Source organism: Monodon monoceros, unplaced genomic scaffold (genome assembly GCF_005190385.1).
Source record: "Monodon monoceros isolate NGI ecotype Baffin Bay Population unplaced genomic scaffold, NGI_Narwhal_1 Super_Scaffold_16, whole genome shotgun sequence".
NCBI classification, from domain to species: Eukaryota; Metazoa; Chordata; class Mammalia; order Artiodactyla; family Monodontidae; genus Monodon; species Monodon monoceros.
In genome coordinates, this window is record NW_021703772.1 from 8,068,646 (window position 1) to 8,082,281 (window position 13,636).

At 55.8% G+C, this 13,636-nt stretch overlaps 1 protein-coding gene across 1 annotated transcript; it reads left to right on the forward strand.

Annotated features, from left to right (window-relative positions):
* The first annotated feature begins 6,146 nt into the window (after nt 1-6,146).
* NPPC (natriuretic peptide C) lies at nt 6,147-10,899 on the forward strand. The gene is made up of 3 exons (XM_029225855.1): nt 6,147-6,393; nt 6,840-7,150; nt 10,409-10,899. Exons 1-2 carry the CDS (start codon nt 6,304-6,306, stop codon nt 7,128-7,130), a joined length of 381 nt encoding a protein of 126 aa, XP_029081688.1. The 5' UTR covers nt 6,147-6,303; the 3' UTR covers nt 7,131-7,150; nt 10,409-10,899.
* The last annotated feature ends 2,737 nt before the right edge of the window (nt 10,900-13,636 follow it).

Genomic DNA, 13,636 nt, shown 5'->3' on the forward strand with positions numbered 1-13,636 from the left:
TAGAAAAGGAATTTATTTAAGGGGTATTGGGTAGTGGAGAAGGCTTGGCAACAACCCATCCAGGACCAATCAAGCTGCAGAACAGATCTAGCGAGGCCCTCAGTGCCGGCCCTGCCACCAACATTTATGATAACACTGTGTCGGTGACAGCCCTGACACAGGACAGTGGATGCTACCACACTGCCCCTGTGCCCTAGGAAGTGCTCTTGCAGTGTGTCTAAGAGTGTTCTGCATGGCCCTGGATTCTCTGAAGCAACGGCTCCTCATTTAAAACCTAGGGCTGGCCCATCTGGCTGGGGGACTCCAGGTCACACATCAATGTGCTCTGTAGGGGTGGTTAGGCAAGCAAGCATTTGACATCTCAGCTTCTGCAGTGGGCTGAGAGCTAGGCAGCAAAAACCCACTGACCTGTATCCACTATACACAGGGCCTGTCTCCCCTTTTTACCATATCCAAGGACCCCAAGACTCCAAATCAGCTACTTGATCAGAAGTCCTAAACCCTGCTCAACTCTAAGCTGGGGCCTCCTCTCTTAAATTATTTCACCCACAAGGCAAAACAGGCCATCATTGGTGGGGAAGGACCCTTCTTCTTCTTGCCCAGCCTGTACTGGGACACAGGGACCTTCCTGGGCGATCCATGAGAAAAGTTTGTTGTGTGATGTTGCACGTTGGGCCCAGAAACAATTCACACAGGCACAGAGGTGGTTTTCAAACAATTTATGGGCTTTGGGCTTAAAAGTGTTTTCTAATCCCTGTAGAGACCAGATTGCAAAAATGGATGTTCCTCCAACCCTTCTTAGCATCTGGCTTGGTCGTGACGCTCTCTTGCTGGTGTTCTCTGGTCATTTCTCGTTTTAGGAATTGACTGCTCGCCACAAAGTATTTGGTGGTCGGTCACACACTCCTGGGGCAGAAACCTGCAGAGGAGTTTCTGGCTTGGAAAATCCAAAGACATGGCTCCTTGAGCTGCCTGGTGGCCCTGGCTCGTGGCAGGCCCGTCCTATGGTACCTTCTGTGAAAGTGCAATGTTAAGAGGCTTCTGTAAGACACTTGGGGTGGCTTCTATCCACAGCGAGAAGCCCCCTTCCTTGAAGACTGTGACCTCCAACAAATCTGAAACACTGTCTCTAAGACCAGACAATAGACAGCCTCCTCCCGGTACATACCAAGAGGGTAGGCTCACTGCAGGGTCCCCCCCTCCCAGGACAGCAAGGAGTAGCTCCCTGCTTGGAAAAGCTCCATATGGCCAATATTTTACCAGAACCCAGCCAAGGCAAGCTCAGTCCCCAGGGCACAGAGCCTGGCAGCAGATCCATTCCCTCTGCAAACATCTGGTGCATGCACCACGCTAAGGTCGGGATGCTGAGCCATCTTTTGCTGGGAAGGTCCCTCTCCTTCACCTCCCTAATCACTTTCTCAGGGTTTAAGCTTCAGCCTCTACTCCCCCACCTGCCTGTTGATAGTCACGAAACGAGCAGTCGTTTCCCCCAGGGAACTGAGCCTATCTGTAGAGCCTATCTGTCTTTTATTCTTGAAAAGGGAAAAAAAGGCAGGGTGGTGGTGAGGGATAAACTCTGACGTCATGCGCTTGTGTAGGACAGAGGGGTTGGAGGCCATCTGGAGCAGGTGCTGGCAGGGCCCCTGGGAAAGGAGAAGCAGGGCAGCTGGCTCATCAGGTGGGAGTGTCCTGGGGTCAAAGACCTCATGACACGATGAAGTTAAGGTTTTCTGGAATTTCTGTCCCGGGAAGGATGGATGATGCTTCCTTGGCCTCTGGCTCCTCTCCTAAAGCCAGGCCCGATAGGTGCAGGACTCCTGGAAGAGGTACCAAGCTCAAGGAGACCTGGCCAGGCTGTGCCTCTGCATCTTCCGTGGGTCCCCACCACCAACAGATCTGGGGAGTCTCAGGAGCACTGGACCCTCCCGCCTGGGAGTGTGTCTTGTGCAGTGACATTCAGATCCCTCTTCTGCCCCAGCTGCTTCCTCCTACCTTCGTCTAGGACTCAGAAACCTCTTGTCGGGCCTCCTGACTCATCTGCCCCCATCCAGGAGGCAGGGAAGGCTTTTTCCCAAATACAGATGGTGAAACTGAAGGCTCCAAGCAGTGATGGGATTGGCGAGGGTCCCGCTGCAATTTCCCTGCCGGCCTCCATGAGATCTGCTCACCGCCTGTTCAGTGTCCTCTCTGGGAAGTTATGCAGCTGGAAGGGGGCCCCTGGGATGAAATAATTGCAGAGAAAACAGATGGACAGCAGAGCAATCCTCCCCTCGTCTGTGTGCCTGAGAATCCTCTGCAGGGCCAGGAGGGGGCGCTGTTACGCAGGGAGCTTGTTTCCCCGCTCCTGGGGAAGGGAGGTGGACAATCCTGTCTTAGCCACCCCTTCCCCAGCCTCCTAAAAGCCCTTATGCGCACCTTTCTCATCTCATCGAGGCCCACTCTTACCTCCTATAGGATCCTGGTAGTGGACTGAACCTCGACTCTGCCCCAGTAGGGCCCATCAGTGGTAGGCACAAAAGTCTTACCTTGCCCTCGTGGAGGAAGGGAAAAAGAGAAGAGGGGCCCACAAGAACAGTCTTTTCTCTCCATGTCCTTTCAGAGGTCTGGGAGGGAGAGTCCTAGCTGTGCAGCTCTCTGATGCCTGGAGTTTGGCACACCGGCCTGGCTCTGACTTCTCTCTCCCACTCCCTCTCTGTGTCCCCTGACAACTGATCACCCTCCTTTGGCCTCATCTGCCAACCTACTCCCCCAACCTACTCTTGCCTCCTCTGGGCCCTCCTACCTGAAGCCCCTCCCCCTTCTTTCCCTAGCTCTGGGCACTCATGTTTTCTTTTACTGCACCCCGCTAAGCCTGGGTGTGTTCCTCCCAGTAGCCCAAAGGGAATCACTCTGTTTTCCATCTGGGTTTCCCTCCTCTCCCCTTTCTCTCCTCCTGCCTGCCGGGTCTCCTTTCCCAGCTCAGCACAGACTTTTCCTTCTCCAGGAAGCCTGCCCTGCTAGCCCAAGCTGGGGGAGCTGTCCTCCCTCCCTGCCATTGTCCTTTTGGGCCTACAAAGCTAGTGCCTGTTGCCTGGGTGGAGGGATGTCTTCCCTGCCAGGATGGAACCCCACAGGCTGCACGGATGCTCGGTGAATACTTGGGGAATCAGTGGATGGATAATTGACAAACGACAAGATTCCCTACAGAGCTGCCAGGCTCCTGAGGCCCAGTGGCCTTTTCTCTCTCCTTTGCCATTAGGAGGAGTTTTCACACTGAGCATTCAATAAAGTGCCACAAACAGTTCATGTTCAGCGGCTCAGTGGGCCCAACTTTCCCAGGCCTGGCCCCTGGGGCCAGAGCAGGAAGGAGCAAACCTCATGAGCGGAAAGCAGGGAGAAGTGACCTGTGCCCCCAGTCTAGGCCTAGGGAAGAGAGAGAGCCTTCTCTGCAGCTTCCTGGGCAAAGAAACCAAGGAGGAGTTGAAACCTTCAGTTGCCAAGGTGGTCATGCGCTGGTTCTCTCCTTCCCTGAAGGTCCCTCCAGCATCATCCTCCCACTTCTACCCATCCCACCTCCCAAGCCCAGGCTAAGCAGGAGCTGCTCCATGGTCTGCCCCAGGGAAGCCTCATGCCGCAGTTAACTCGTCCAGGATCTGACCTGCCCCAAATGACCACAGGCCAGTGGTCAGAAGTGAGGGCTCACCACAAGATTCCTCTTCCAAAGAGGGGAGGTAGATTCCCAGGTGTTGGTTCTGTCCACACTGGGACGGGGTCAGTTTATTGTATTTAGTCTCAAAGCTCAAAGAGAGAGGAGACCTAGATGGTTACCCAGCTGTCACCAAGAAGACAGGAAGAACCAGCCTATGGATATTCGGACAGAAGGAGGTGCCCATGGGACACTGGAAGCTCCCAACCTGTCCTCAGTAAGGGGTTTCAGAGGATGTACCTCTTGCTCCCTGGAAACCAGTCCAGTGCCTGGCTCAAGAATCAATCTGGGGCTTCCCTGGTAGCACAGTGGTTGAGAATCCGCCTGCCAGTGCAGGGGACACGGGTTCGATCCCTGGTCCGGGAAGATCCCACATGCTGCAGAGCAACTAAGCCCCTGTGCCACAACTACTGAGCCTGCGCTCTAGAGCCCATGAGCCACAAGTACTGAAGCCCGTGTGCCACAACTACTGAAGCCCGCTCGCTCTAAGGACCGTGCTCTGCAACAAGAGAAGCCATCGCAATGAGAAGCCTGCACACCGCAACAAAGAGTAGCCCCCAGTCACCACAACTAGAGAAAGCCTGCGGGCAGCAACGAAGACCCAACACAGCCATAAATAAATAAATATATTTAAAAAAAAAAAAAGAATCAATCTGCCTGGCTCCTTAAACCTGTATAAACAAAGCAAGTCTCAAAGAAGTTCCAGATTGGTAACATTCCTCTTCGTCCAGTAGACAAAGAGGAGAGGGGACTTCCATTGTCCACCTGGAGCTCCCTCCCTCTTTCCCTTCTTATACCTCTTCCTTTCTCCTCAAATGAAAGAGTGGTGCCCCTCTATGGGTGTTACCATGCGGAGGCAATCAGGCTGGCTGCCCAGAGGTGATGAGTCAACTCACCAGGATACAAAGGATGCCCTGTTGATGTCTGGATCATCTTGGAGTTCAGGAGATTCTGCTACCCCAAACTCAGGCCTCTAGTGTAGGTTATTTCCTAAACAAAGGGACCTGCACTTTCCCGCGCAGAATGCCAGGGTGGGGAAGAGAAAGCAGATGGTTTGGCATTGTCTCCCGGCTCTGGGCTCAGGCTTTGCTGTGGGATCCACCGCATGACACTTGGTTCTCCTGGCCCCTCTTGATTCCTGTGGCGTTCCCGCCGGGGGCGCAGCTTCCTTTCCTCGCAAAAGCTCGTCCAGGTGCCTCCAACCCTCAGGGTAGTCTTGGTGCTTGGGGTCCGCAAGCGCTCCCCTACTCTCCGCTGTCCAGCCGAGTCCCCTGCTCCGGAGGCAGTGGAGTCATAGATTCCTGCATCTCACTCAATTCTTATGGTTCTCTGCCTCCGCGGCCCATCCCGAAGGACTCCTCAGAACCCGAGGGACCGAGACGCCCTGCCCAAGGAGAGCGAGTCGTGAGCAGCAGCGATACTTGGGCGTGTTCCGACAACTATGGTAGGGACCACTCTGAGGCAGAAAACGCGAAGGCGACCACCTGTTATGGCTCACAGAAACCAGACTGGGCTCGGGGCTGGGTAAAGCTCCCTCCCCAGACTGTGCAGGTGCACAGGCCACTGGAGCGGACAGCCACACGCTGCGGATCCTCGAGTGGGTGCAGTCAAGGTCAGGCGCGCACCCGTCGGTGCAGAAGGAAGCCATCTGGCGGGTCAGACCCGGGGACGTTCTGTAGGGCCGGCCCGGGCTGAGGGCGCACTTAGAGCCACAGCGGCGGGCCCAATATGCTGCCGCACAAACGCATGAACACTCGCATCTCGTTCACGTTTCGCTCCCAAACACACCAGCAGGCGAAAAGCTCGCACTGTCCGGTGAAGGACTTGCGCTCTCCCCTGCGGCCCCGGGCAAACCCCGCTCTCTCTGTGCCTACCTCCCGGACCTCTGGCCCCATCCTCTGCCTCCCCAAGCTAAAGGCGTCGGTGCGATCTGAATTACTGTCCCGGCGAGCAGGTGAAAGGTGGAGCAGCAGCGCCAGGCCTCGCGCCTGTCAGGTGCCCCGGGAAGAGATTGGCAACAAGGCAGATCTGCGTGGATTTCGGGCTGTGCCAACTTTCTGGCTGTGTGACTTTGGGCAAGTTACTTAATTCCTCTGAGCCTATCTTTGCACTTGCAAAGAGGGAAACTGATCCTTTCCAGGAAGAGCGTGTGTGCTAAGGTCCAACCTTGTGCGCGGGGCAGCGGGCGCACAAACGCTTGGCATGCCAGAGCGCGCTCCCTGCAATTCGAGTTCCGTTGTGCGCGCCGCTTTGCAGCTTGGAGCGCAGTCGGGAGAGAGCCCGCCGAGCCGCGGGATCCCTCCGGAGTGGGATGAGGCGGGGGGGCAGAGGGGGAGCCCCCGCGGACCCCTCCCGGCCCTTGGCGCGAGTGCCATTGGCCCGGGCGGCCCTGTGGGCGGGAGGATGACATCAGCGGCAGGTTGGATTATAAAGGCGCGAGCGGAGCCGCGGGCTCAGAGCGCACCCAGCCGGCGCTGCGCAGCACTGGGACCCGGACCCGCACCCGCGTCGCAGCCCGGCCAGCCTGCTCCGCGCTCGCCTGCCCGTCTGCCCGTCTGCCCACCGGCCCCGCGCACCCTTGCTGCCGCCGGTCTGCGCCCAGCCACCCCACGGGCACCATGCACCTCTCCCAGCTGCTGGCCTGCGCCCTGCTGCTCGCGCTACTCTCGCTCCGGCCCTCCGAAGCCAAGCCCGGGGCGCCGCCGAAGGTGGGTGCTGTCGCAGGGACGTCGGAACTGTGAGGGGCGGTGGTAGGGCTAGGGCGTCTAGGAGGGTGTGGCCCGCCGGAGGGAGCAGAGGGGGCGGGAAGGCGGCTCTCTCCCTCCCCTGAGACGTGCGTGGGTGAGAGCTGGGGAGCCCTCGAAGCCCGGACTCGGGAGAGCATCGACAAATGCGCAGCCTCTGCCTCAGTGTGGTCAGCCCGGCAAGGGGCAAAGGAGAGGAGGGCAAGGGGCTCCCCGAAGGAGCGGACATCGGCGGCCGCGTGGCAGGTGGATGCAGGGCCGAGCCGTCCAGCACCTCTGGGAGCGCGCTCAGGACTCGAAAGGACAAACCGCGCTGGCCGGAGTGTCGGGCTGGAGCATCAGCGGCCCCGCAAAGTCCCCCGCGCTGCCGCGGTGCGTCCCTTCACCTGCCCGTTCTTTCTTTCTGACAGGTCCCGCGCACTCCGCCAGGGGAGGAGGTGGCCGAGCCCCAGGCTGCAGGAGGAGGTCAGAAGAAGGGCGACAAGACTCCCGGGGGCGGCGGCGCCAATCTCAAGGGCGACCGGTCGCGACTGCTCCGGGACTTGCGCGTGGACACCAAGTCTCGGGCGGCGTGGGCCCGTCTTCTGCAAGAGCACCCCAACGCGCGGAAATACAAGGGAGGCAACAAGAAGGGTTTGTCCAAGGGCTGCTTCGGCCTCAAGCTGGACAGGATCGGCTCCATGAGCGGCCTGGGATGTTAATGCGGCGACCCCTGGCGGCGGTGAGTACTACCAACCCCGGCCGCCGGGAGCTCTTGCACGCCCAGCTTCCCGTGAAGCCCCCCAGAACCAAGCCTGCACCCCCTCCCGCAGGCCGGCTCCTCTCTGATCCCCTGGACCTTTCCGCCTCCCAGCCAGACCATCTGGGCACAAGATTGAATGTGTGTGCTAGACATTTGCCCCCAACATCATTTATCATCCCATTTTACAGATGGAGAAAGTGAGGGATAAAGTGGTCAGGGAACTTTGGCAAGGTCAGAAATGGCTCAGCATGGATGGACCCACCTGGCTCCCTCTGGAGAAACAGAGACAGCTCGGGGGGGGGGTGTGGTCCCACGCACCCCAGGGCCATAAGGCAACCAGCAACACTGACCCCAGTTCTCCAACTGGGGGAATTGAGGGCTGATCCTGGGTTGGTGGGAGCAGAGGAGGAAAGGCATACATACAAGTCAAGGGTAAGTTGATCTGCTAGCCACTGCATCATGGTGCTGGGCAGTAAGCAGCCCAGTGGTCAGGACAGCTCCCTGGGTCTGTTGTCTCTGTAATGGGACAGACTTGGAGCGATACTTGCCCCCTCACAGTAGGGAGAATAGCCATTTGTTAGCATCACCAGGGAGCATTTCTGCCCCAGAGCATTCTGATTCTTGTCCCTTCTCTAAACCATGGCCGTGGGCAAACTGGTCTGTCCAGGGTCCTGACGCTGCAGCAATCCGTGTGACTTCAGGATCGAACCTCAGTGTTCATGGCACTATTTTAGGGCAAGGAAAAAGAAACTAAAATAATCTATTTTTTTTGCCCCAACCTGAAACTCAACATGTCCCAAACTGAGCCCCGCCCCCCTCCTCCTCCCCCCTCCCACCATGCCTAGGCTCCATACCTGGGTTTCTGGTATGGCCTCCTCCGCCTCCACCAGGCTGGAAACCCCTGTGCTACCTTCAGCCCCGGCCGGGTGCTGCACCCCTGGCAAGGTACAGCGGCAAATGTCCTTCCCTCCTCTCCCCACTCCCCTCCATTCCTGCTGCCCATCAGTATCCATGGAGAAACAACATCCCAACCTCCGGAACTGACATTCAAGTGATTTAGAACCTGACCTCCTTGTGTCCAGCCTTGCCTGCAGCCAGCTGCTGTCATTCCCTGTCCCACAGTCTTTCTGTCCCACTGCAGGCCAAGCTGTGTTCTCTCATCCCAGAAGCCTTATCAATGTCTACACTGTCTTCCCCCAAAGGACAAGAGCACCCATCTTTGAAGGTCTCCAGTGCAATGCCTGAGCCTTTTTTACTACACAGAAAACTTTTTCACCTGAGCTATGGTTGTTGGTGAACCTGTTTACCTCCCCAAATTAACTCATGAGCAACTTAAGGGCCGGACACTAGCCTAAGATGAACTGGGGCCTGCAGGATGCCCAAAGGAGCTCTTTAAAATGTCTGTCAATGACCCGGAAAACCTGCCCCACCCAGCTTAGGAGCACTCCTCGCCCGCCTGCCCTAGCATTTAGCTGGTGTCCTTCCTCTCTGCAGCCAGACTTGGCCAGGCTGTGTGCTCCTCCTGCAGGGGCTTCGTTTGTCTGAGATCTTGACTTGCCATGATTCTGGCACTGGTGGACCAGCCTTTAGAAGCTACCATTGTGATGGGTTTGTTCTATTCTCTCCTGTCTCAACAATGAAGAGATGGAGGAGCCACAGGCGTCAATTTTTCAATTTGTGAATTAAGCACCAAGTTCAAACTTCAGAATCCAAACAGAGGTTGTTCTATGAGTTAGCAGGAGATAAGGTCCTAGAAAGTGCCTGGCATGCACGTCCCCATAGACCCCTTGTTCTTGGATGAGGCTGTCTGTGGGTACCAGGTATTCGTGGAGAGAGGTACTCCACAGGTGGAATCCAGGTTGCTAATGCTTCTTGACCCCTTTGACCAGGGAAGCTTGTCAACCTCCTGGAAATTCTCTTTTAACTGAATGCCCACCTCCACCACCTTTAACCTTCTCAACCCCACCCTCACCCCCAGCCCTGTGAGAAGGCAGAGCATCCTTCCTGTTGCCTGCAACCTCCTAGTGGAGATGCCCAGGGTATCTCACTGTCTGGGCTTAAAAGAGAAAGACAGTTTAGGGTTTTCCCATTAATGAAAGCTCTTCCGAGGCTGTGGCCATTTGTCTACGCAGGAGTTGACTTTGGCTCTAACCAGCTGCCATAATGACTGTCGCTGACGGTTACAGCCTTGACTATGAAATGCTAATGGCAGAGATGAGGTGTGGAGGGTGCCTGAATGAACCCGTTGCCCATGGGGCCCAGGGACATCACGGACATCTGTCCTCTGTTTAAACATGTGCGACGGCAGAGAAAGGGGTTGAGGAAGTTCATCAAGGCCTTGAGGCCCGGGGTCCCTCTGCCAGGACTGTCCTCTGGAAGGGCACCACCCTGTCTCAGGAGGAAGCCTTCCTCTGGCCCCTGAACACCCACACACCCATTGGCAGAGACTGGGTGCAGCCCTCATCAAATGACTCTGCCAACTCACGAGCCAGCAAACCCAGCACGACCGCTCATTTCCCCAGGGCCGGTGTGACACACCATTTCCTCTGATTCTGAAGGGGACCCTTTCTGAGGAGAAGCCAGCTGGGGAAGGAAGTGCTATTTATGGGCAGCTGTGACCCAGACACTCTGCCAATGCCCAGTGTGTGGCCCGCTGTTGAATCTTAAAGCCAGCCCTGGGAGGTGGCTATTATCCCATTTTATGGGTGAGGAAAGCGATACTCAAAGCTATGCAGGGCCATCCAGGAAGTAACATTCAGTTGGGACTTGAGTCCAGATTTCCCAAATCTTCAGATGCTTCTCTCCCCCTTCCCTCCGCCATCCCCCAGACACGTAAAGCACCTGATGGAGGGTTTGTATTGCAGCAAAAAATAGCGGTGGGCCGGGGGTGGGTGGCGGGGCTTCATTTTCCGTCCCCTTTCCCTCACTGTGTCTCACTGAGAGCCAAGGACAAGGCCTGCACTTAGTCAGAGGGGGAGGAGGGCTGGCTGACTTTCTGGTTCCACCTGTGCTGGGGCAGGAAGTGCCAAGGACACAGCAGGCGATGGATGAGGGCCTGGAGAGCCCCAGAGTGGAAGGGCCCTTTTTTCCTCTGCAGGAAGGCCTTCATCAGGGCCTGTAGGGCAAAGGTGGAGGCATTTTGCCTCCTGCTACAGCGGGAAAGGGAGGAAGGTTCTAGAAGTGCCCTGTAGGCTGGACTTTCTCAGCTGAGTGTCCCTTGGCCCCTCTGTGTTTCAGGATTGGGAACTTGCTCCGTTTTGCTGAGGTCACCCTTGGTCATCAGCCTCCCAGCATCTGGAAGCACCTCCAGCGCAATGTGGCTTTTACATTTCTTTTTTTTTTTCCCTGGTACTGGGAATACACAACACCAGCTGTTTTATTATTATTTAGGGAGGGGGGTATGACTTTATTGTTTGTTTATTTTTTAATGAAAAATAAAAAGTTATATATTATATATATTATATACACAAAACACACACACCTACACCGACGTGATGACAAGGGACAGTTTTTAAGAGACTGACAAAACCAGCTGTAAAACATTGCTGTTTGTAAATTCATGTCATGCATAAATGTATTTATGTTGTAAAGCTATTTATATTGTTTATAAAGAGATATTTATAAAAATTTTATTTATGTAACTAAATGAAAGAAGTCAATCATTGTAATGTTTTTGTCTTAACTAGTTGAAAAATGTAAAAAAAAGTCATCCCATGAACATCTTGAAAGCTGTCTTTATTTACTCATTGCACCTTTTTTTAAGAATTAGTCTGAGAAGGAGGGAGGATGCGGAAACAAGGCTTTTGCCTCTAAATAGATCTAGCAGCCCGTTCCCAATTCTGGGTTGATTTGTATCAGAATCCCCCAGGAATCTTGTTAAAAATACAGATTCCTGCCCCTATCCACCCTCGGATCTACTGAATCTGACCCCCAGGGGTAGGACTGGCCATGTGGCTTTTGTCCCAAGTGATTCTGACCAGCTTGGCCAGGTCAGGAAGCTCTGCTCAGAGCACTGGACAGCTGAGAAGTCAGATGTGGTGAATTAAATTAAAACTGAATTTAGCTGACTGAGGGCCCTCTAATTCTACTCCATCTTCTCTCTGTTATTAAAGGAAACAAATCACTGAAAACTTCCTTTCTGCTTTGGGGAGAAGGTTTCCATATATCTTGCGGAATCTGGTCTGGTTACCTTATGAATCTCAGCTCCGGGAAGCATGGGGCGGGTCGCTTTTCCTCATAGCAAGCACCAGGCTCAGTGGGGGCCTGAGGCCAAGGATCTCAGAAAGAAAGAGAACGTATTATCAGGTTTCCTATTTGCATAGCGCAGTGTGCTTTTCAAGGGGGTTGTGTGTTTTCTTTTCACCTGAAGCTGCTAACAATTACGGTTCCTATGGAGTCTTGCATGAGAAATTATGACTACTTAGAATCTCTTTTCCTGAAACCAGCAGGAAACTTAAATAATTCCGAGCTAATCTCACCCCATCCTTGGTACGTGGCTCTCCTGTGCAGCTCCCCCATCTGTCTTCTGTCCCTCGTTTGGTGAAAACAAGGACTAAAAGAGCCTTTGGGGCTGGTTCCACCAGGCGAGCATGACCCCTCTCAGGGGACTGGGAGCGGAGTGGCCCCAAAGTCGTGGGGTCAGCAGGCCTAGCCGAGTATCTCCAGAGGAAGTTTGGCTCTGGTGGGAGGGGAGGTGGCCAGTGGCACCTGGGTTTTCTGCTGGCATCCGAGCCCTGACCTCTGTTCCCTCAGCAGCAGGTTCTCAGGCGGGTCAGCGGCCGACACTGTGACCTCACCTGGGTGAGGAAACAGCTTTGAAGACATGTTCCAGCTGGGGAAGGCGCGCCCTTCCCACGCCTCAGCTTCCGCCACTGCCCCAGGGCCCTTCTCTGGGCTGAGCTCTCTAGGGTGGGGCTATCTTCCTTCTCTCACCCTGCTTCTGTGGCTCAGAACTCAGGTGCCAGGTCAATGAGGGTGAGGGCCTCCAGCACCCAGGGCTCACCGGTGCCTCCGTTCACTGTGCTGTTTGCAGGCCCCGTGTCGGGGGATGCTGAGGGGCGCTGCAGGAACAGGAAGGCGGTGGGAACACTGTGGGCTTTGCTGGTGGTGAGGCAGGCACATCTTCCGAAGCCCAGAGACAAAAGGGGCGGAGAATTCTGGGATTCAGGGAGCCGCCACCAGAAGCTAAAGCTTTTCTCCGTGGACAGTATCTGGGTTGCCAGGATCCTCGGGCCCAAGCGACACATGCTCTCCTCCCAAGTAGCTCTCATCCCCGAATTAGCTGCAAACAACATGCAGGACTCTCTGTTGCCAGTTCAGCCTCCCGCTGGAGGAGGCCAGCCCCGCAACCTGTTGGCATAGGACGTTGCTAGAAGGCAAGTCCTCCTTGACATCCAAACCTGAAGTCCTCCGACTGCTTCCTCGGCAGCAACGGGGACACGTCATCCCAGCCACGAGTTTCTGCTGGAAAGCCGGGGAAGGATCAACAGAGAGTCCATCAGTACCAGGAAAAGTTTTGAAACCTCCAGAGATTACCCGGGAGGTGGGATTGCACAAGGCTTCCAGTCCTCCGGGCTGTATCTTGGGGCTCATCCCTCTGCACGAGCAACTCGCCTCCAGAGCTGCTGGAGAACCTGCAGCTTCTCTCACCGGGGTGAACACAGCAGCCAGGACCAGCTCAGGGGATGGGCCTCACTGGAGCCCTGGTCCTCGGGACAGGGCCGGTACCCCTGCAGTGTCAGACGGTTCACTGCGAAAGACCAACAGGGTTAGGCAGAGGCGAAGAGAGATACAGGTGCTGGAAGGCCTCAGGCCTGGGGGTGTTCCGGAGGAAGCCATTCCCTTCCCCGAAGCACTTGGTTATTGGGGAGTCAGGGTGGGGAATGGGGGAGTCTGCCTGGTTGAGGCCCCCTGGTGCTACAGCTGGTGGTATGTAGGAGCCTGGCTTGGCAGGACTGGGCCCAGGAACCCCACCTTGGGCTCCCGAACACACCTGGAGGAGAGGCCCCGTCTCTCGAGCCCATGCCAGGGAGGTACCACCCTGCCCCTACCATGGAGGTGAGGCAGAGCGTCCAGGTCCTCAGCCAGGCAGGTTCCAGGAGTCTGCCTTCCCTCCTCTGCCTGAGATATGAGAGGTCCTCCCCTGGTGCCAAACAGGCGGTCCAAAATGGGGCTGCACACAAGCGGAGGGGCTCTGGCGGTGATCAGAGGGGCCACGATATCTGGACACAGTCAGAGCCCTGCTCTTCCATAGGAAGAGCTCTTAACCCAGGCGGGTGGTAGGGGACAGACTGAGGAGCCCCAACCCCAGTTAGGGAAGGAGAAAAGTCAGGGTCCCGTCAGAAATGGGATTTGACTCAGACGTTTTACATGAAGAGGCTTAACCGAAGGAACCATCTACAGAGGTGTGGGCCGGTGTGACGGAGGAGTTGGTGGGAAGCCTGGGATGAAGGGAGAGACTGTCCT

Coding starts and splice junctions, on each gene's coding strand:
- NPPC (XM_029225855.1), top strand. CDS start 6,304: ATGCACCTCTCCCAGCTGCTGGCCTGCGCCCTGCTGCTCGCGCTACTC. Junction 6,394..6,839: donor AGCCCGGGGCGCCGCCGAAG/GTGGGTGCTGTC, acceptor TCTTTCTGACAG/GTCCCGCGCACTCCGCCAGG.